Raw genomic sequence first — 23,950 nt, 5'->3', positions numbered from 1 at the left:
GCGTAAGCGATTGGCACGTTGGCTACGCCGCGAGATTCTGCTCTTGAACCCAATTCTAACATATACATATATTGTGACATCAAAATGGTATCTAAATGATGTCAACCGCCCGTGTGTCTTGCTCGCGCCAATACATGTACGGATAAGTACAAGCGAATTGCACGCGCGACTGCAATCATTAGATATCATTTTGATGTTAAATGTAAGTTTGAATTGGCCTCCTTGCTAGGATACAATCAGAGTGACCCCAATCTTTGTGTCGTTCGATACAGGATCGCTTATAGGTAATAAGGATGAAAGAAAACTCTTTTATATGAAGAGATTTGCCGACCGAAGCTTTAGGTAATTTATATGTACGAGGGGTGTTCAAAATATTCTCGGTATGAGAATGAAAACAAACAAGTACGAAAAGTTTGATATTTTTATTTTTCAATATACTCCCCCCCCCCCTATGTTCATACACTTAAAAGATCGATCAATTATTTTTTTTAATCCTGCATAAAAATATTTTTTATCTTTGGTGTAAAAATGCTCCTCCACTGCCGCCTTCAATGCTTTATCATCGGAAAATTTATTTCCACGCAGATCCTTTTTAAGATTGGGGAACAAAAAGAAGTCGCTGGGGGCTAAGTCCGGACTATACGGTGGGTGAGTAACAGTTTCAAACCCACATTCAACAATAGCTGCCTTGGCAATATGAGCAGTATGGACGGGGGCGTTGTCATGTAGAAGCATAACACCTTTGGTTAACTTTCCTCGCCTCTTTTCTTTGATTGCATCCTTTAATTGACGTAGAATGTTAGCGTAGTACTGTCCTGTGATATTTACACCTTTTTCTTTATAATCGATCAGTAATACTCCTTCACAATCCCAAAATATCGTGGCCATGACCTTGCCAGCTGAAGGGATGACCTTGAACTTCTTGGGATGAGCTGAACCCTTAATGTGCCACTGCATGGACTCTTGTTTACTCTCTGGGTCATAATGATGAACCCAGGTTTCATCTCCAGTAACTATTCTTTGCAGCACCTCATCAGGATTTTCACCGCACAGGTCAATAAAATCGGAACAACAAGCTACACGCATGTCTTTTTGAAGCCGAGTCAGCATTCGCGGAACCCATCTTGCACTTACTTTTGACATATTAAGATGGTCATGGATAATATCATGTACGGTACCAATAGAGAGATTGGTTACTTGTGCTATAGATTTTACCTTCACTCGACCATCTTCCAATATAAGTTTTTCCACTTTATCAATATTTTCTTGTGAAGTAGCTACTACAGGCCGGCCAGGTCTAGGGTCGTCTTCAACACTCTCCCTTCCACGTTTAAACTCGCTTGACCACTTTTGAATGGTAGATAAAGAAGGAGCAGACTCACGGTAAACACAATCCATTTCCTCTTTTATGGTTTTTTGATTTTTACCCTGTTTTGTCAAGAATTTTATCACGCATCGATGTTCTAATTTAGTTAACATTGTCAATTCCCACATGATGTTCATGTTTGTTCAGCAATTGCAGAAAAACAAAAGAACATCTCGGTTCGAATTATACTTTTTTTTAATGTCAATGAATAAACCTTAGCGGCCAGTAACGAAAGAAATTTTAGAAGAGGTTGTAAGATATCAATACCGAGAATATATTGAACGCCCCTCGTACTATTATTTACACAATATATTTAATATGGGGAATGAAATGTGCTGTTTCCAAAATAATAAAAAAAAAACTAATTTTTTGACACGTCCGAAATAGCGAGAATATAAAGTCTATTTTTTTATTCGGTAGACTAAAATGACATTTCATAGTATGAACATCATGTGTCATTTCATACTATGAAACTTTAGTTACATATATTACGTCCACTAATTTTGTAGTGGCATCGCCAATTTTACAAAAAATAATAACCTAATCTTATTTAATATTATACTTGACGAAATCAAATAAGGTATTCAAAATTAACATAGGATTAAGCGACAAATTGGGATTTAGCTTTAGGTTTGATAATGCAAACAAATTCGCACTAACAAACATAATGCATTGAATTTATCGCATAATTTCATTCCTCAGTAGATAAATAAGGTTTAAACATAAAAGGTTGTGCGGCGACCCAAATGCTTACAAAACCGAATGCCTAACCCTTGTAGGGTCTACAGCAACAATAAAAGAATTAAATTCAGTATTTTGACTTCATCTATCTTAAATTTTCAGTGATCATTTTACCATAGTTAGTCAATGAAGTTTTGTTAAGGTATTACTTGGGTTGGGTGGTTGGGTTAAACTCCTGGGAAATAATAGCTCGTAAGGAAAATATTTTTGGCCAAGACCTTGAAAAGGCCTCACAGAAGACCCTACAGACCCTAAAAAACCTATACTTATAACACTTTTTCTTCTGAATCGGTATTTTGACGCTGCAATTTTTTTCTCTAGACATCTCTCTAATTCACCCTATCGATTACTTTATGAATAGCGTTGTTCATAATATTATCCGTTTTGGTCTATAACCTGGTGTCATAAGCGCGTCAGATTTCTTTCCCGTACCTAACCCCGGTACCCATACGTATAAATTCTTGTCGCATCACGGTGATAGCATCACCGCACAGGTCTCCTAAAGTTACCACAGTTGCGAGTGTAGTCTATGTATTGTGACTGAAAAAAACTAAGTACCTACCCCCAAAACCTGAGTACCTACTAAGTCGTTGAAACAGAGTTCATTAGACTGGCCCTACTTACACTGTGAGCTAGCTCATGGGGACTACTACTGTCCTGTCACCGACCGGTGTTCGCGATATGTATTACACGATCTTTCACAATGCAACTCCTTTTTCGGCGCCGTGAATGGAAAGTGTTGGGGCAGAATTGTTTACACGTTGAGTTGAGTTACCATTTAGTATTACTGAAATTGGTCCTTGGTTTATTAATATCGGCTAACAACAATATGTACGAGTATATAGATCCATTTTTTGTTGTCTGACGAAATAACGAGCTAGAACGAAAGTTATTAGATAGAAATTATATACGATCGTTACAAATCGTAATAGAGCGTTATTTAAATTATAAAATGACATTTTATACAAACTTTCTGGTATTATGAATAAATACCTACAAAATAAGAGTTTATTTATGTCGTTATTATGACAACATCACTTAATTTATAGAATAGGTTCTACAACCTGTATGTCCCTTTGAACAATATGATGAAAAATCCTAAAAAGAAGTAAAAAAGAATACTCTTTAAAAGTTGGTTATAAAAGACTGCGATTTTTGACTAGTATGACTAAAAAAATCGAATTGCAATCCTTCAAATATCTACTCTAACTCTCGCAGTTAATTCTTTCTCAATAACTCTTTACCATTCCGCTTAGTTGTTGTCAGGCTAGATACAAATCGGCTTCGATAATCTGAGGCCATTACTCTATCTGCAGCTGACACGTTGGCCAATTCGGACCGCGGTTTGCCTTTAAGGTCGTTTAGTTGTCGCGGATCTCGCTAAACCCAGTTGTCCCCTGATTAGTAGTCGACGGTCGTACAACTATATGACTGTTAAACTTACTAGTATCTAGTAACTAGATACTGGTATTCGTATTTTACCCACTGTCTATGGTTAGGCCTTGTCGTAAAGGAATTTTCACGCTACGCATTTTGTCAGTACTGTTGATTCGGTTAAGTTGTGTTCTAATATATGGGGAAGACAAACAAATTATAGCCAGCCTTTTATAAATGTAGTATGATACCATTGGGTATGGTCCTTTACGCACCCTAGCGTCCCAACCCCTACCCCTGCCGCAACCCTCCCTTTTAGTATGAAATATGTCCCGGTTGACAGTTTATTTTTATTTTTGGGGAAAGTATATAATATAGGCAAAAAGTGTAAATGAAAGAAATAATTCTTATTAAATTCTACAAAAAACACACTTAACCGAATCATGTCGTCGTGAACTGAATTGGACAACGAAACGATTAAATTTCCTTTCGTCAGGCAGGAAGCGATATTAGAATAGTATAATATAATCTGGCAAACATGTTTTGTCAGTAACATTAATACAAATAAACCCTCATCCCTCTTTTTAACCGACGAAAAAAATGGAGGAGGTTCTCAAGTCGACGCGTATATTTTTTTTATGTATGACCACGCATAACTTTTTACAGAGTAGTTCGATTTTGATAATTAATAATACGCTAGTGTGCGTAAAGCACCATACCCAAAGGTATCATACTACATTCATAAAAGGCTGGCTATAATTTATTTGTCTTCCCCATACATAAACAACTTAACCGAATCACTAGTAGGTGTAAGATAAAAACCTAACAACAAATTACATAAAGGCACATGGCCCGAGGAAATGCGTAGTGTAAGCCCACTTAACAAAGCGACAACCGTGCCTAAGAGACACTATGTATCTACAGCGACTATAACAATGACAGTTGTCACTGTCTCTTAGTCTACTTTGTAGCGAAAATATACTTACAAATACAGGAATAAACTTTATCTACACAGATGTCATTAGTGCTCTATAATGCGTTCAGAAACCGTAGGAAATGACAAACTTTATTACAACCAATTTTACTATGGGAACTTTCTTATCTGTGGTAGTAGGAAAATTTGTACTTTAATGTACATAACGTTATAGATTTTTGTAAGGTTATGAGTTTAAATTTGGAACAGCAGTCAAAACTCAAGTGGGTGTCTATTCTAGTATCCATAGATATTAAAACAGTTATCGATACGAAACTTCAATTTAGTATGTTTTTTTAATATAAACCGCACGATATTTGATCTCGAGTGACATGAGAATAGGGACTTCATTCTTTTGTCTAGGAATTTAAAAAAACTACGGATGTGTGACATGCGTGAAAAACGTTTTCATTCACCGCGATTTGACGTACAGTTTATCTTTTTATTCGTTTTAAATATGTGTTTAGATAAAGTAGTGTATGTAACTGTACATAATTAGGCATTAAAACACTCGTGTGATCCTATTAAAAAAATCACTAACGTTCGTTTCTTAAATCCACACTCGTATTTTAATGCCTCTCATTATGTAGCAGTCACATAAACTACTATTAAATGCTTCTGTGATCAGTTGATCACTACTGAAATGAATTACCGCAATTAATAGGTAATCTTCTGTGGTAGGTACTATTTTCCTAATTGATTGTAACATAATCAATTTCCCTTTCATTTGCCCTTTGACACTAGCAATAAAGTTTCGTATTTGACTGTCATAAACAGGAGTAGTTGCTTCAGTCATTAATTAACTTTAGTAATAAAATACGCAACAAGAATAACATTTGGCTAACATAGGTAGGTACTGATAATTGAATGTTATATAAAGGTATATTAGCTAAGTTGTTTTCGAGTTTTCTTGTTGTAATTATTTTATCCCGCATATTTTTTACATACAATTTGTGGCATAGCCACTACAGCTACGCTTCAAAGTTTTTAATTTTCATTATATGACTTTGCGATTATTGATATAATACTTATACCGAGCGACAGTAGATACTATTACTCGTCTTACCTACGTGTAATAGATACGTAATCGCGTTAATCGCGTACTACATCCAAGACCAGGTCAAATCGCTCCACTGATCTCGTTGGACGCAAACTCTGTAGGAGAATTCCAGTTTAGTAAATCAAGTCTGGTCGCGGAAGAGTCCTGGATTCTCCCCATACTACTATCCCCTACACAGCCTGGCGCCCGTTTAAGATTTAACAAATTGTTATAGTTTTAAAGTAATTTTGATACGACCCTGACGATCGCCTTCGCATGTACCATGATCGTGAGCGATCTCCGTCATATCAAAATAAGATCAAATCAAAACCGTAACAAGTTGTTAAATCTGAATCGCAATCCCGATCGCTCTACTGCTCAAGTACTTAGTTCAATGCATCCTGCATTATAGGGCTCATTTAGACGGTGCGAGAACTCGCATGCGAGTTTCATTACATTGCGTCATTTGATCGGTCGGCTGAATTGACGTAACCTCAATGGTCCGCAATGTAACTAAAATCGTATACGAGTTCGCGCGCCGTCTAAATGAGCCCTTTTAGGCTCTACAAAAGAACGTAGTTACCTACTCGTGTAGGTACTTTTAGGTTTGCATCATTTTCTTCGCTCAGGACGACTAGACGTTTACTTTGCAGTGACTTATCGTGTATATCTAATAACCTCTGACTTATGTGCCACAGAAACACCTCATTTATTCCCATGTACTTACCCGTGAAGTAGCCATTAGGTAAATTGCTGCCGTTACTCACGACGCTCGAAGGCGTTAATCAGTGGCGGACCCGTGCAATTTAACCGATACTAGTTATGAGGTTCTAATCACTGTCTTATCATATGATAATAGGGCAACCATTTTGATTTTGACAGACCGTTAAGTACCTGGGTACCCTGAAATTTTAAAACGATCAGTTTATTGACTGCAGAAAAGAAGTCTTTCATGATCATACAGTCCCCATATACTTTATGTGCAGTTGAAAGTTAGGTAGTTGAAAAACCCATTTACATTCAACATATAGCCAATCAAATATCCAAAAATAGCGTTTTGAGGAATTAATTCCCAGCAAGCTGGAAATCGTTTTAATACTTTCATTTGGTCCTAAATGCATGTCATCCGATTTGCTCCATACCAGGAGGTGTGCTTACATTTTGGAAGCCTTATATGGCTGGCGAATAATGAATATGGAACGATCGGATTGTTTTGTATTAGATGAAAGCAAATTGTTTAGTTTACAACAGGGGGTCCAGCCAACTAATAACCGTTTATAATAATATATGAAAATGATCGTAACTTTTCATTGCATTATCCCGATACAATTTTACATTTCCTTCTGATTTTCATGTTGACTACGGCCCCAAGTGTATTTATTATTGGGATTATTGTTGATTTGAAGACATTTAAATTATTTTTCTGACTTCGTGTCTATATTACACACGAATATATTATTACTGGAGTAAGCTGTATTTAATATAGTACCGTAAAATGGGGTGAGTAGGGTCAAAACTGACATTCAAACCTCGCCAACGCGATCACAATATGACCAAAAGTTGCACAATGAGCCACAGAACACCACATTGATGCGGAAAAGCATTTTTGGAATGGCAACCAGAATATATAATAAAATTCCTGATTGTTTAAAAACATTACCACTATCACAATTTAAAAAACAACTGACTGCACTATTAATCGAAAAATGTTATTATAAAATAAGCGATTATTTGAATGAAAATTAAATGCATGTATAAATTTTATTTCTTAAGTATAATTATATCCTAATTTTTGTCACATGTTCTAATGATTAATATTTAATTTACAAATTGTAAATTTTGAAATAATGCATGGTTTATGTTTATAAGTAGTATAGTATTTGTACGCCACTATTGGCAGAGCATGGTGAGACTACCAAACTATAATGTAAGACCATTCATTGTACCTGTGTTTTCACAAATAAAGAATCTCTCTCTCTCTCTCTCTCTCTCTCTCTCTAACATTTTATTTTTACATATGCAAACTGAATGGTGTATATAATAAGTGTTCCGGACGTTTGTATTTTAGTTTTTATTTTATTTTGGGTAGTTCCATTTCATAACTTTGACGATAAACAGGAAAACTCACCTCACCCCGTAGTCCCTCGTCATTGGGGTGAGATGGGATTTCATACAAAGGTGATTTTGGAAGATTGTTGGATCGATTTTTATTTATTATGAGTATTACTATAGCTCCATTTTAAATTGGAATAAGTACATTATTTTTGTAGCAGTAGCCTTAAAATTCCATCTCACCCCCCTTTCATCCCTTCTCTCCCCATTCCTAACCCAACTCTCCCCGCGAACCCTACTCACCCCATTTTACGGTAATATATTCTTTATGTGAAACATAGTTGTCTGTAAATATCAAGGCCTGAGTAACCTGCAGTCGCAAGTGTACAAAGTAAGCGCGGGCGCCTGTCGGCGCGTGACGGACGGCGCCTGCGCGATCGCGTTGCGCCGGCGCTTACATTTATGAATTTATTTACACTGTTATTCTAAGTATTTTCCTTAACGTCACACTAACAGTGTGATAGCGCATAATTGTCATTTAATGCCGAAACCAATTTGTCAACATTATATTTATATGTGGGCTATCAATTTAGAAACTTCCCCGTAACGCACAAAAGTGTGATGTAGTATATTACAAATTAGTGACCCGCCCCGGCTTTGCACAGGTTAACTAATTATACATAAACCTTCCTTTTGAATCACTCTAGCTATTAAAAAAAATCGCATCAAAATCCGTTGCGTAGTTTTAAAGATCTAAGCATACATAGGGACAGACAGACAGCGGGAAGCGACTTTGTTTTATACTATGTAGTGAAGTATATTTGTTGCGAACGCAACCTTTATATTTGTATAAAATCTCAATAAAATCTAAACGCGACCGTCGGGCTCGGCTAGTATTCGGAAGCTTTTTCTTAAGCACCAATAGGGGCGCTCCACATGCTTTGTATCGCGACCAATTAGAGGCACCTAAATTTAAACCACCTTTTGTACTGATCAAATATTGCAAATCACTCTCTCATCAGCCTCCATACAATAACTACACCACTTCTACATTTAACCGTTTAGTCAAGAACCCCTTGTAACCAGTACTTTGGAAGAGTACATCAGTTTACTTTAAATCGAAGCTTTTTATTTGAGTCGTCGAGATCCTGACCTGCACCTGCACGGCGGCTACATATTAGTTAAGTGCTTGATAAGCATAGTCCAAAGTAGTAGCTGAGGAGAGCACCCAGATAAACGCTGTCCATGGAGTACTTCCAAGGATAATCTATTATGTAATATTTCCCTATTACGTAAGTGCGGGATTGGCGCGTGTCTTTCAAGCTTAGGTATAATTGCAAGAAAGACATCGACTGGAATACTGTACTTTAAAATTTAATTTGCAACCAATCATTTAGATGAGACCTTGCTCCGTGTAAGTACGCAGCCCTACCCTATTCTACATTACCAAACAAGTGGAATTCTAAACGTAATCGGCTGTGAGATCTCGATTGAGATCGATCGGATATCGGTGGCGAGATCATTAACGGTGTTAATACCTTAGACCTACTTACCTTGATTAAGCCAGACCAATTTGAACCCTTATATAATTGTCTTTAGAGCTAATGAAAGCTATTATTTTGTCGCGTGGCTTGAGCTATAAAATTTAATTGCTTTAAGCAATTACGAGGTGTTATAAATTAAAGCGAATGTTTGTTTAAACAGTTCTTCTTGAAATCCGCGCAAGATATATAAAATTCTTCTTTTATTGTGTCTTAAAACTTTATTAATTTATAAATGTATCTACCTAAACGAAAAGCGCTGGTTGCCTAGCGGTAAGAGCGTGCGACTTGCAATCCGGAAGTCGCGGGTTCGAACCCCGGCTCGTATTACTGAATCGCGATTAGAAAGGGATTGAGATAGCTGTCAATCCATATTGATTTTGACGTAAGTGTATGGAAATCTGTTATTTCTAATCCCTTTCTGATCGCGGCATGATAATACCAATGAGTTTTTCGGAACTTATGTACGAAATATCATTTGATATTTACCAGTCGCTTTTCGGTGAAGGAAAACATCGTGAGGAAACCGGACTAATCCCAATACGGGCCTAGTTTACCCCCTGGGTTCGAAGGTCAGCTGGCAGTCGCTTTCGTAAAAATTAGTGCCCACGCCAATTACTGGGATAAGTTGCCAAGCGGACCCCAGACTCTCCCATGAGCCACGGCAAAATGCCGGGACAACGCGAGGAAGATGATCTACCTAAACGAAAAGTTTTATTTATTTAGTTAAGTTGTTTTATGCAAACTGTAAGCATTTTGAAGCATTTTTAGCTAAGATGACAATCGTTAATAAAGTAAACGCCATTCTAAACTTAAATTAATGCAAGTCGTGACTTTTTCATAGCATCTATTATCCGGATATCCGGCCAATTTTCTTTTATTTTGGCGTTTGTCAATGTGCATCTGCCATCTTGGCATGGCCCCCTGGCCCCAAAGAATTGCGTTTCGAGCAGGAAAAATCACATTGCGTATGCACCCTGCAATAACTAGCTACACTTAATATAATTATAATCACGTAATTCAAGCGTAAAATCCACTATCAATTACGATTATGATATCAAGATACGTAAGGGCTTGTTTAATGCTTGGTGCACCGGGAATGAGTGCTTAGATTGGCCAATATGCAATAAATAGGCTTTGAGGCGCCACACGAGTAAGTAAGTCTTTAAACAAAATGTGCAAAGCCATATAAATGTAACAGTATAGGTAATTGAACTAACATAAGTGTTACTCACATAGCACCCTGTCAACTTTATTCGCGAACACAGCTTACAGATGAACCATAATAAATTAAACCTAGAAATAAAATTTATTGAAGCCAACTAACAATAAGTTTAAAAACTATTAAACTATACCATAGAAAAGTAGTAAGTAATTTTATAATATTTTTAAGCGAGCTTTGCGAAAACTTATTTGTAAAAAGATTGAAACTTATAAGCTTCAAGCGTGTGTAGATTACAAAGAGAATATAATCACTACGTGGTAGATTAAACATACCTTTACCTAGGTAAGATGGCGCCGCGGTCGCTGGCTGATTGCGTTTTGACTAATCTACTCATCAACGGTCGGGTGAGGGTCCTGGCATTCGTTAAAGTTGTAAAGGCTAAACACATGATTTAATCGTAGAGATCATTGACCTTTATGTATCAACTTCATTCCACCATCGAATACCTAGGTATGTAAAAACAAGCAACAACGGTTGCACTCCGGGAGTGCCGATAGAAGTGAAAACTCACCTCACTATGTTACTGACGCCCGGTAACACGATACATACGTTTAGCGGAGGTATTCTATTTATTTATTATACAATTATTATCATTCTCAAATAAGATCACACTTTTTCATTGACATGTTTATTTACATAATGCCATGACAACGTCAAATTATTTGAACATAGGTAAAGAGTCTTGAAAAGGAGTCCGCAACATAAATGTCAGATAACATTGAGTTTTTCTTTATTGATTTAAATGCCATTTAAATTATGAGTGGCCACCTTACGGGGCTTACGGTCACGTGATCGCCTTACGCCCCTTACGGTCACGTGATCGCCTTACGCTGTCTCGAGTTTATCATTTTTTCCCCACCTCAAAAAGTGCCCAGCGCCGCTAAAGAAGTTTTCACTTCAAAAACTTCCTTTTCTAAATAGCTGTCATCTAAAATGATAATTTCCGCTCTTATTCGTTGAGCTTTTTTATGATATAGGTGGCAAACGAGCAGATGAATTACCTGATGGTAAGCAATTACCATCGCCCATGGACACCCGCAATACCAGAGCGGTTTTAAGTGCGTTGCCGGATTTCAATTTCGTGAAAATCTTTTAATGTATTACTTCTAAGATTACAGTGTCGGTTCAGGATATTTTTCACAAGTAAGTTGGCCTCCAATATTATAACTGTCTAAAACTAAAAGTTTTCTATGTATGTCTGTGTGCATACATAGAAAAGTAAAAGTTGTATTTACATCTAAACATTTTAGTTGTAAACAGATAAATCATAATCGCACTCCATGTAATTATTGCATTGGCACAACAAGGCCATATTGCGGTTTTTTCTCTTGCGGTAATGGTTGTCTCGGTAAAACTGTTGACACCTGCATTGCCTGCAATTTACTACTTATGATTAATAGTTCAATGTTCAGTCAGAAGCAAATATGATGTAGTATTTATTGACAACTATATTATAGTGACATGACTACTTTTTTCCGAAAATGGCGACATAGCCAGGTAACTGTCAAGTTCTGGGGACCGATTTTTGAATTTCGATCGTTCGATTTCGTCACTTTAAAATCCGTGGAAACGGCGAAACTTTTGAAATACGAGCGATAGAAATTGGGAATCTAGTGGTATTGACCACTCGTTTTCAATTCTATTAGTGGAATTTAAATGCCCAGTAGTAGTGATATTATTGAACGAAATACACGAAATCGAGCGGTCGAAATTCAAAAATCGGCCCCCAGGTCGAGTTTCAGAATACGTATTATTATGATTAATTTCTGGTTGAAAAAAAAAACACACAACACCTGACAAGAGTCCATTACAAATATTAATAGCAAGATATTTATATTATATGAATATACCTCCTGTTATTATTATTTCAGTATTATGTATTGTGGACGACGTTTTAAGCAATCTTTCGCGACCCGCGTTCCGTAGCCCCAATGCGTCTGATTTGTCTAGACACACGCTCCATATTAGGCCAAGACAGACCTAACAAACGAGCGCACTAACAAACCACCTCGTTAACTGCTACTGTGCATAATGATTCCCACGCATGCGAAAGTGCGTAAATCTCATGATGCGACCGCCGGCTAAAAATCACAGTGCGTAGATTAACACTTATTGTGTACAAGCAAAATGGAAATTGGATTTATCAGTCTTACTTTTAACGGTTTATTTATTTGAATATCCGTCGGCGTTTTATAAACATAAAACTAAATAAATAACTATAAATATTAACTATTGACTGGTCTGGCCTAATGAGTGACCCTGCCTGTGAAGCAATGCCCTGCCAATCCCGGTAAGGGTATTTATTTGTGTGATGAGCACAGATATTTGTTCCTGAGTCTTGCGTGTTTTCTATGTATTTATGTTTATCTATATTATATATGTATATCGTTGTCTGAGTACCCACAACACAAGCCTTCTTGAGCTTACTGTGGGACTTAGTAAATCTGTATAGAAATGTCCTATAATATTTATAAATTATTTATTTATTTTTAAATAATTACGTAGGAGTAATTACTGCAGTCGGTAGGATTATTTCAGCAGTAATACTGTGTGTAATCGGAATCCGGAGCCTTTACCCACAATATCACCTAATTTAAAATAGTAGAGTGAAACCAACACCTCGTCTCCATCCAGACACTGATTTGCGTATTATCTTTACATTTGTAAACGCTCTACGTTGCGCCAGTAATTGATACTCGTAGAGCTGGGTTACTAAATCAACTCTAACTAATTCTAAATTGGCCTAATTGGTTTCGGTGGCGTCGATTTTCATTTAATTTTCTCATTAATCCGGATTTCCAATTTAACTTCTCGACGTTTAATTGAATCGGTATCATTTTGTAGACACTTTATTCAAATAAATATAAATCTTGTATTACCACAATTACCTACTAAATATTTTTTGGTTTGGGTTCGATAAAATTTGATGGTTGTATAGTTCCCTGTTCTGTACTCAGTTTTTCCTCTGAGTTACGAAAACGTGTGGTAATTCCGTAACTCAACGGACGGTTGCATTTTATTTTTTCCGAATACAAAATCTATATCGCTATATTGTGTAGTTTCCTTTTCCAGCAGCGTGCTAGGCACATTTAGCCTGGTACCTATGCCCTAATAGCATATAATACCCTTAATTTTTATATTTACCTAGTTATAAGTTTGTAAATTTCTGTACCTAAAAGTGTTCCTTTTGTTTTCTTAAACATTATTGGTTCCTGTTTCTATGCATTTGCGAGTGAGGAGGTTGAAAAAGCATTAGTTCCGCAAAATAGTAATGTAGATAAAGATTGTATTTAAATTAAAATAATTATTACATTTACATCTTAATAACTTTACTTTCTACTAGGCTTTTTCCTGCAACATAAAAATGTGTAATTAAATATATTATTATTTACTAATACTTACATTGCTATCCAGAGAGGCAATGCGGCTAGTCTCCTGGGCACCCTATGAAGCGAATCGCTTCCAGAGATCATGACTTAGGGCAATTTTTTTATTAATAAGTTTTTACTTTTAAGTGTTTTATTTTGTTTTTACCCACTTGATTTCATTTACTTGCTACATACGTTTTTATTGTATACATACAATCAAACATTTGATATTGCTTGATAAAATCACGGCATTACCTAGTGATTTTGCAGACTCAATAATTATTCTGACGCCGTTACAACGTCAGTCATACTAAACAACTACTTTAATAGATGTAACGTTTTGATTTATATCTTCTTCATGATGAATATTCCGTAATGTTATTTTATCCACAACAAAGTTCTTAAACACATTTAATTAAGAGCTATATTTGAGTGACTTGACATACATAAATAACTATTATTTACATTAACGCTGTAAGGGGCCGACCAATCATAAATCAGCTTTTCAGACAGGATACACGTCAAATGTGAAACGGCCAATCAGGATGCAGTATTCTATATTGATTCCATAATTGAATTAATTCAAATTACGTGAAGCCCAGCAAAGGCGTATATCAATTACAGTGTATTTGCAATTAAACACTTTACGTTAATGTAATTAAGGTTCAAATTATTCATTGAATGGATGGTTGTTGTCAATATCGCAGACTCATTATTTAACGTGTAAGGACAGTAGTTAGGCGTTATTTATTGTTATGTTAATTGGTTTTAAGACCGTTGTCGGTTGGGGATTAGTAGGAGCTACATGTGCGTGGGCAAAGGGTAATATTTAATGTAAGTAATAATTATAAGTGTGCATTTACTGTTTAGGAATGACTCACTTCACGCCCTTCTGTATGGTACTGTACTGGTTAGTTATATGGGCGTTTCCAAGTACCTACTTGGACTTAATTTTTCATGTCGATCACATGTTTTTTGTAGTGAACGCAACGATTCAATCGCGACGCAATTTAATTTATCATGAAAACTGTTATAGCGTTGCTGGTGCAGCGTTGTAGTTGCGGTAAATGACTTAACCCCACGAACGCGAAAAAATTGCTGAATTAACAACCTTTAAACTGTAAATTACAGTCCAAATTGACTGGGACATATATACGGGACTAGGCGTTTGAGGGGTTAATTGCGATGTCACTTAATCTTGTATGGAAACCATACACATAAGGCTTTCCTTAGACTTAGACTAATCTTTCTCCATAGCTTTAGGCTACGCAGCCTAATATCAACCTTCGTGCATTCCGATAAGGTTCATGATGACGCGCCGCACACGATAGGCGATGGGTCAAAGGGTTTTGGGGTCTATTGGAAAACGTGGATTCCCATTTCAGACCTTTAATTATCGAATCCTTTTCATAGAAATAAACAATAACTAATTTCCACCATAGTTTTCTCAAAGAGTATCGTTGGCAATGTCATTTTGACAGTTGCCTTCCCCATTTGTGTGCGAGTCGAGCAAATCTAAGGGCCTACCGCGAACCACGTTCGACGTGTTGCCTCCCTGTCACACTTATATACGAATTTACAAGTGCGACAGAGAGGTAGCACGTCGAACGTGGTTCGCGGTAGACCCTCTAATCAGTAATTAGTAGTCCAGTAATTAGTAATAAGTCACTTGTATGTATTAACAGAGTTATAAATTTAATGTCACCATTATCTCGAGATTGAGTAGACAATTATTATTGTTTATCTGTCTCATAAATTATTCAATAGAGACATCAACTAATAGCTCTAGTACAGTGGTTCCTAACCCGGGGGTAATTACCCCCGTGGGGGTAAAACTGGTATTTTACGGGGGTAATAAGCTAACCTAATATAACAATACAAAAAACGTACACTTTTTTTTTATTGGAGGATTTTTATGGGAGGAGGGGTAAAATCAGGTTCCCTAGTTAGTCATAGGGGTGACCGGACTGAAAAGGTTAGGAACCATTGCTCTAGTAGGTGCAGAAAGGTGTTTCAAATACAAATACATGCTAAAGAAATGAAAACGAAGTTACTTTGAATGCAAAGGAAATTGCCGTTTTACGTATCGAAGAAAGGCCTCGTTTTACCTTTGAACACGCATTAGATTAGACCGACTGTAATAAGACTAAAATAAAGGGCATTCTATATTTTACCAAATTTTTATAATTCCACCTTCGTTCGTGATTTCGAAATTGTCTTCCAAAGTTGGTAGGAAAACTGTTATGGCGGTATTCATAAACGGCTGCTAACTTAATCAGTTGATGATCATTGTTTGTCCCTATCTGTCGTTATGCCATAGAGAGGGACAAACGACGATCATCAGCTGATTAACTTAGCAGACGTTTATAAATAACGCCGTTATGGTTTATTACTTCACGATACATTTTATACACCACTGTTACAGTTTTACCTATGTTTTACAAATAAACACTTTGACTATTGACTATAAACCAAAAAAGCGATTGATATTGGTTACGTAATAGGTACACAAAGAAACCAGAAAAACGATATCCTGCCCCATATCCGGTATTTTTAATTATTTGCTTTTGAACTGTAACATAGTGACATCACTACAGTGCGAACGTGTCACTACGCAAATAATTACTAATTCACCAAACTTGATTGCCTATTCAGTAGTTTCCGAACACTAAATATTTCACACCTCCGATTATCGTGATCACATGCGTATTCGATTATCGTGAACGTTACGTATAAAGTTGTTTTCCTATTTGTTGTACTATTCTTACCACATATCCAAACAAGGGCTGACTTGGAAAATTCCCGGAAAAAGGGGTATAGGTGGCTCACGTACCACCTGGAGGCGCACAGTGGAAAAGGGCTGCACCAGTTGGATCGGCTGGGCGGAGCTGGAGGAGGCCGCGCTGGACCGCGAACAATGGAAATCCCTTCTGAGAGCCCTATGTCCTTGATGACGGATAACAGGATACCATCATCATCAATCTTAATATTGTAAACTAGGAAACTTATTTAAAAAAGTATCCAAAGCTCTCCAGTGCAGGGCTGGAATCGAACCAACTAGGGTCTTCTACGTTCGTGGTAAACGCGAGAACCAAAGGCGGTTTAGTATAAACCTTAAAAGAAAAAGTTACGAATTTGGCAAGTTTATAAGTTCACCTTTTTATAAGTTCCCCTCTTGTTATAACATAGGTGGCCAGTTTTTGACAAATCTCCGTTCTTCGTGTTTTTTGAAGTGAAAACTTCTTTAGCGGCGCTGGGCACTTTTTGAGGTGGGGAAAAAATGATAAACTCGAGACAGCGTAAGGCGATCACGTGACCGTAAGTTTTTTTTTTGTTAGATGGTATCGCATCAACCATCAATTACAGGTAGACCTTAAGACGTATATAGTAGCAATTTGAGTGAATCTTATATTTAGCACCTAATCGGTCGGTGGGGTCGAGACATCCTCTGACCTGATTTGTTTATTGCCTCAGTGGGCTCCTTAGGGCAGGACCTATCAGCAGGCACTCCTAGAAAAATAACATAGCATGTTCGACTGTGGCGTTTGACGTTTTTTCCTCGGTAAATCCATGAGTTTCTGCATGACTAGCCCTTCAAGTGGCAGGTCGTGGTCGATTATGTTAATATCTAGACTGCGTAGTTGTAAGTTATGTTTAGTTATTAGTTTGTATTTTAGCCGTACGTAATATATACTAGCATTATTTTTAATTGCTTTGTTTTGTTTTAATTTTTGTTACTAACCAACGATATGGACGATATTATGTCTGAAATAAAAAAATTCAATTTCAAATTTCAATTTCAATTAAAGAAACTTGACTAATTAAAATTAAATTAAATTTCCAGCTTTATATCACTTGAAGGACTAGACGTACAAGTTGCGGAAGATTTCTAAAAAGTTTGAAAAGTTCTCGGGAATTTCAGGAAATTCACGAAATTTTCCGACCGCACATCGGCGGTAATTTAGAATAAAAATACTAAACTATTCTGCTAAATAAATAATAACGTTCGTGAATCAACTTTAATGTAAAGCTTTATTAGCTCAGTTGGTTAGAGCGATTAGAACAGTTCTGTTTCGAATCTTGTAAGCTGATTGCGGTGATAAAAACGGCGAAATGCTAATTTTATAAATACGAGCGATAGAAATTGTGAATCTAGTGGTATTGACCACTCGTTTTCAATTCTATTAGTAGAATTTAAACGCCTAGTAGTGGAGATATTATTGGATTAAACTGTTGCAGAATGGAGTTTTAGTCTGTATAGCAACATTTAAAAAGTTGTCCTGTCAACTCTTTCTTCTTGGAAAATTATATCTTTCGTTTAGTACGCACATTTTGGATTTTAATTCATTTATTTACTTATTTGGACCCCATGGCCCACGACTTGACCTTTAACATAAACACGAAATCGAGCGGTCGAAATTCCAAAATCGGCCCCCAGTAGCTAAGCTAACCTGAGTCACTTTCAGTAGTATGCATTTTCATAATATCAGTTAGTAGGTAACGGAAAACAAACAAGGATATCCGTAGCTCGTAGGCACATGACTCAAGAATCAAACAGAATCCTCAATCTTAGCAAAAATCCCCATGTCAGTGACATTAGAGCTATGTATAAAAAAATAATCTGAATCATGAATGAAATATTTACATTTATCTGATAACTGGCGCCAGGCAATCGATTATCTTATTGATAAGAAACAATTTCGCAGTTAATGACGTAGCAGTAGGTGTGAGCGGCGCCAGTGATGTCATCGAACCCCATAAGGAAAATGAAACAATGTTAATTATGACAGATAATGTAAAGGTAATAGATGAAAACGACACTATTTTCATCAATCATGACAATTAAGATGTAATAGCATGGACAAAAGCTGGCAAAGATAATGCTTTGCTAAGTAGCGCAGTTATGCAGATTCATGATGGTTTATGCTAATAACGTTACAGGACAATATAACACAAATTGATTTAATCCCACAATAAACTCAATAAAACTTGAACATGAGTGGGCAATCAGTAATAAAATAAAATTAGAATTCCATTAAGTAAGTAATTGCATGGAAGGTATTGAAGTAGACACGGATAGAATTATAATTTTAAGCTACAATATTTTTTTTGGTACATGAATATATCGACATCATTTAATTAACGCCAATTTTATACTACTTTACTATAGTGTGTCAAAGGACTGTCTCATTACAAACATATACAGAGAGAATCATACTATATTTGTCTTACACTAGTACTAGCACCCAAAAGAAAAGGACGAGTATTTTTTTGTTCCTATTTCCTGACATATTGAGTCATATTGGTTTGACCAACTATATTTCTGTTTTTTTACAATATCTACTTGTAACCTAATTTTATCCCGCTTAAATTCTTATTATATTATTTTGACTTGTAATAGGTAATCTGTCCTATATATTATACTACTCTTTGAGGTAATCTTAATGTACAATATTGTCCTTTTTATTGCGAAACTATTTGTTTTTGTACATTTTCTTTGTTTTTGTAACTGGTTTACTATGAACAATTTGCTTCTTAATGCTAAGAAAACCAAATGTATTAGATTTTCTTTGCCGAATGTTAAACCAGTCGATACTAAAATACTTTTGAATAATGAATGCTTAGAGATGGTAGATAAAGCTCTGTTTCTTGGTTTAACATTGGACAAAAATCTACAATGGAGTCCTCATATCGAAACACTAGCTAACAAATTAAGTTCGGCCGCTTACGCCGTGAGGAGAATTAGACAACTGACTAATGTTGAAACAGCTCGCCTTGTTTATTATAGTTATTTTCATAGTGTAATGTCATATGGTATTCTGGTTTGGGGCAAAGCAGCTGACATACAGACTATATTTGTCTTACAAAAGAGAGCCATTCGTTCTATATATAACTTAAGAGCGCGTGAATCATTAAGAGAACTTTTCAAAGAAATTAATATTTTAACTGTAGCTTCCCAATACATATATGATAGTATTATTTATGTTATTAAGAATCTAGACTCCTTCACTAAGAATTCTGATGTCCATAACTTTAACACTAGAAATAGAAATAAGCTTGCTATCAGAAAGTTTCGTGTCCGTAAAGTACAAAAGTCATTCGTTGGGCAATGCATTCATTTTTATAACAAGTTACCTGAGGATGCTTTAAGATTACCCTTTCCAGCTCTTAAGAATTACTTAAAAAAGTCATTGATGTTAAAAGCTTATTACAGAGTCGAGGACTACTTGACAGACAAACATGCATGGTCCAAACCAGAAACTAACTAATAAAAAGTAGTAGCAATTAAAAACATTGTATTATGTATAGAGTTATAGGTGACACAGCTCAGGTAAGCAGGAAAGCACATCAAATATTATATGTTGGTAATTAATAATAATCAATCAGATTTATATAATATGTTTTCCCATTTCTTTTAATAACTTTATTTTCTTTTCCTTTTGTAAGAATTTGATATGTTTTCTGAAAGAGCTACGATTTTGTATGATTCCATGTACATATGTATATTTTCTAAATCAAATTTCTATTACACCTTATGTGTATAATTGCATGAATTCTATAGTAATTTAAATTGTATTTTTTCCCTTATTTTCTCGTAATGCATGTTAATTATAAGACGTAATTATTTTTGAAATGATGTGTCCCGCCGAGTTTGTTGCCGGTCCCATATTGGGATACCCTCCTCCAATTGAGGGGGGATTTAAATCTTCTCGGGGCAGAGGTGTAGGGTTGGAGCCGGTCTACCTAGCTTTATTTGACTTTCATAAGCGCATTGTAATTATGCCTACTTGAATAAACTATCTTTTATCTTTATCTATCTTTATCTTCCTTTTTTAACTTGTGGGTTTTTGTCCTTTGACTTTCCGCCTAGATTCATAATTTCTCCGCCCACTCTGTCCTACCAATCACCATGTCCCCAAATTTGTATTAGGTTCCATCCAACCAAGAAGGGCGTGACCAACTTTCTATTAGTCGGTTTTGCACATGCGCATTCCAAATTTAGGCGCCATCTTTTTTTCTTGTTATTACCATGTGTTTTTAACTCAAGTAGGCTGGTATGAGTATGACAGTAGCCAAGGTAAAACTATTTAGACCAATGACATCTTTAACTATGTGAGTGACCATAAACCTGAATATAATCATGTCGTTAATACTTTACGCGTTCGATCCATTTATGTCAGCTTTATTGTAGCATGGTTACGTCATGGTTATTTTATTGTAAAATCTTTTATTTAATCATATCAGTTATTAGAATGAGCGGAATTAAAAAAAGTTATGACATGAAAACACTAAGTGCAAAGTCAATTTCTAATTCCTAAGGCAACAGCGGCCAGTGTAAACACGCCCTTAGCTTAGACTTGTCGTAATTTTACCTACCTGATATTCATGGACTTTGCTCGCATACCTCACACAGCTTATCACTTTCAAAAGAATTCACAATATTTATTACTTTTTGAGGAGCATGACTTTCATTAAATTTGGAATGCGCATAGATATAGAGAGATTTGAGATTTGGATATTTGGTATAGATTAGGTACCGGGCATGATTAATATTCTTTTTAAAGTAAGTTAAATTTAAAAAAAGGAACTGATAACCATAGTGACACAATAAATCATGTAAAAATGTACCTAGTTAAATTAAATTAAATAGCACTTATTATCAGGCAAGTAATATGTATGTACCCATCATAGATACATACCTTGAAAACTAACTGATCTGTCTGTCTGGTCGGTCTGGCTGTCCATCGTGAATTGATCGTATTTTGTCGTGTAGTTGTCATGTCTAATTTTGAATTTAAATGTGCGTAGTTCCAAATATGTATGTCAGTCAGCCAGTCAGTCAGTTTGTCTATGTAAGGTCGCCACGGAGGTTGGAAGCCACGAGACTAACATAAGTTCATACAATATTAAAAATCTTAAAATCAAAAAAATATTTCGGGGTAAACGGCGGTTTCCTGTTGAATCACATGTTCCGGTGTTAGATATATGTAATACAGATATTTTAAATAACCTGGGTACCTACGCACCTTTACTTATAAATTTTATAATTTTCAAAACAAAATTTTTGATTACATCGGTTAACCGAAAAGGAGTAGCTATTTATGCGGATCAGAGTTAAATCAGAAAATTAAGCTTTATACATTTTATAACCTTTAACTTTGGTAATGAGCACAGAAGATAGGTACGTGGACAGAATGGCTGTGAAAATATTAGTAACAGATTTTTCAACTTGTATTTGCATTTTTAGGGTTGCTCTATATACTTACTCGGGTACTACCATGTGTGTGTTTTGTTTTTACTTAAGCAAATAAGCTTACAAGAAAATATAATAGGGATGATGACACATGTTGAATTTTATAACAAAATCTAGTAAAATAGATAGCAAACGATCAATTTATCACAATAATGTAGATATTAAAATAAAATATTGAAAAATTACAAAAATACAGGACCTAAAAGTTTCAAAATTTAAGTTTTTTTTAACTTCCAAAAACGATAAAAGTAAGGGTACCATTCGATTCCTTACATTTCATCCAAAAAAATATTGTACAGCAACTAATACATAAACGCAATATTTCACCGACAAAAACGCAATTTTCTTGTTTTGTCCATACTACAAGATGGGCTCCCAGAGACCTTGACGTCACGGCCTCTGGCCGTTTTGTATAGGGCGTTTCGCGAGTGAAGTGCGACTGTCGGCCTTTGACTACAATTTCTGACTTTTGTGTTACTTTAATGCAATGGGTCCCATATATACATTTGATCCTAAAAACAAACCCGATCGATTGATACCATAAATGAAAATTAGTCATGTAGCCTATTAATCCTTTTTTTCGCAGTACGGCGATGAGCGCGCCGCGGCCGCGGTAAGCGGCGGCGGGCCGGCGGGCGGATGCGCCCGCGCGGCCGGCCGGCGCCGCGAGCTCACGGCCGGCGCCGACCCGCGCCGCTACTATGCGCATGCCGAGTGCCCTCACCACTCTGCTCGCGGTGAGTACATAATATATTACACTAGCGACCCGCCCCGACTTCGCACGGGTTAACAAATTATACATGAACCTTCCTCTTGAATCACTCTGTCTATTAAAAAAACCGGCCAAGTGCGAGTCGGACTCGCGCACGGAGGGTTCCGCACCATCAACAAAAAATAGAGCAAAACAAGCAAAAAAACGGTCACCCATCCAAGTACTGACCCCGCCCGACGTTGCTTAACTTGACTTCGGTCAAAAATCACGTTTGTTGTATGGGAGCCCCATTTAAATATTTATTTTATTCTGTTTTTAGTATTTGTTGTTATAGCGGCAACAGAAATACATCATCTGTGAAAATTTCAACTGTCTAGCTATCACGGTTCGTGAGATACAGCCTGGTGACAGACGGACGGACGGACGGACAGCGGAGTCTTAGTAATAGGGTCCCGTTTTTACCCTTTGGGTACGGAACCCTAAAAAACCGCATCAAAATCCGTTGCGTAGTTTTAAAGATCTAAGCATACATAGGGATAGACAGCCGGAAGCGACTTTGTTTTATACTATGTAGTGATGCCTACAGTAGACTTAGGGCGTCCTACACATTGGATGCAGATCCGCATACTCCTGCTGCTATAGGCGAAATAGCCAGATTCAGATTTAACAATTAGTTACGGTTCTGATGTGATTTTGATGTGACCTTGAAGATCGCTCACACAGATTAGTGCATGGGAAATGAAGTGAAAGTGGTGCGTGGAATGCGCGCCAATCACCAAGACGAGCGTCAAGGTCGTATCAAAACCATATCAAAAAACCAGCCAACTGCGAATCGGACTCGCGTTCCAAGGGTTCCGTCCATAAGTCCGACTCACGCTTGACTGCACATTTCTAATAGGTTTTCCTGTCATCTATTAGTAAAGAACTATTTTGTGTATTTTTTTCATCATTTAGACCCAGTAGTTTCGGAGTAAAGGAGGTGGGGGGGGGGGGAATGGTCGGCCAGACAGACGCACGGGTGATCCTATAAGGGTTCCGTTTTTTTCAATTGAGTTACAGAACCCTAAAAATACGTGCATGCTGTGCAATTGAGCAGTATCCTTACCGCGTTACTCATAGATGCGCTTCACACATTTTCATTGGACCGCCCACGTGGCTCGCTCGTGTGTAGCATTAACCATAGTAGGTACCTTTTCGACTACTCTACTCTAAACGCGATTTAGCATAGAAATCTGAATAGGTAATGCGGTACAGGAAAATTCTCGGATCAAAATCCGTTAATGTGACAACCGATTGGTGTTAAAA

The 23,950-nt window shown here is 36.6% G+C and overlaps 1 protein-coding gene across 1 annotated transcript in view; it reads left to right on the top strand.

Moving 5' to 3' along the window:
- The window catches only part of LOC134656464 (uncharacterized), a 123,870-nt gene that overhangs the window by 74,388 nt on the left and 25,532 nt on the right, over positions 1 to 23,950 (top strand). The window contains exon 3 of the mRNA XM_063512003.1: positions 22,520 to 22,670. Within this exon, the coding sequence (XP_063368073.1) occupies positions 22,635 to 22,670 (36 nt within the window). The 5' untranslated portion in view covers positions 22,520 to 22,634. The remainder of the gene's footprint in view (positions 1 to 22,519; positions 22,671 to 23,950) is intronic.

Source organism: Cydia amplana, chromosome 18 (assembly GCF_948474715.1).
Source record: "Cydia amplana chromosome 18, ilCydAmpl1.1, whole genome shotgun sequence".
Lineage (NCBI taxonomy): Eukaryota > Metazoa > Arthropoda > Insecta > Lepidoptera > Tortricidae > Cydia > Cydia amplana.
Note: the sequence above shows the minus strand (reverse complement) of the source record. Positions and strands in the feature narration are given on the sequence as shown.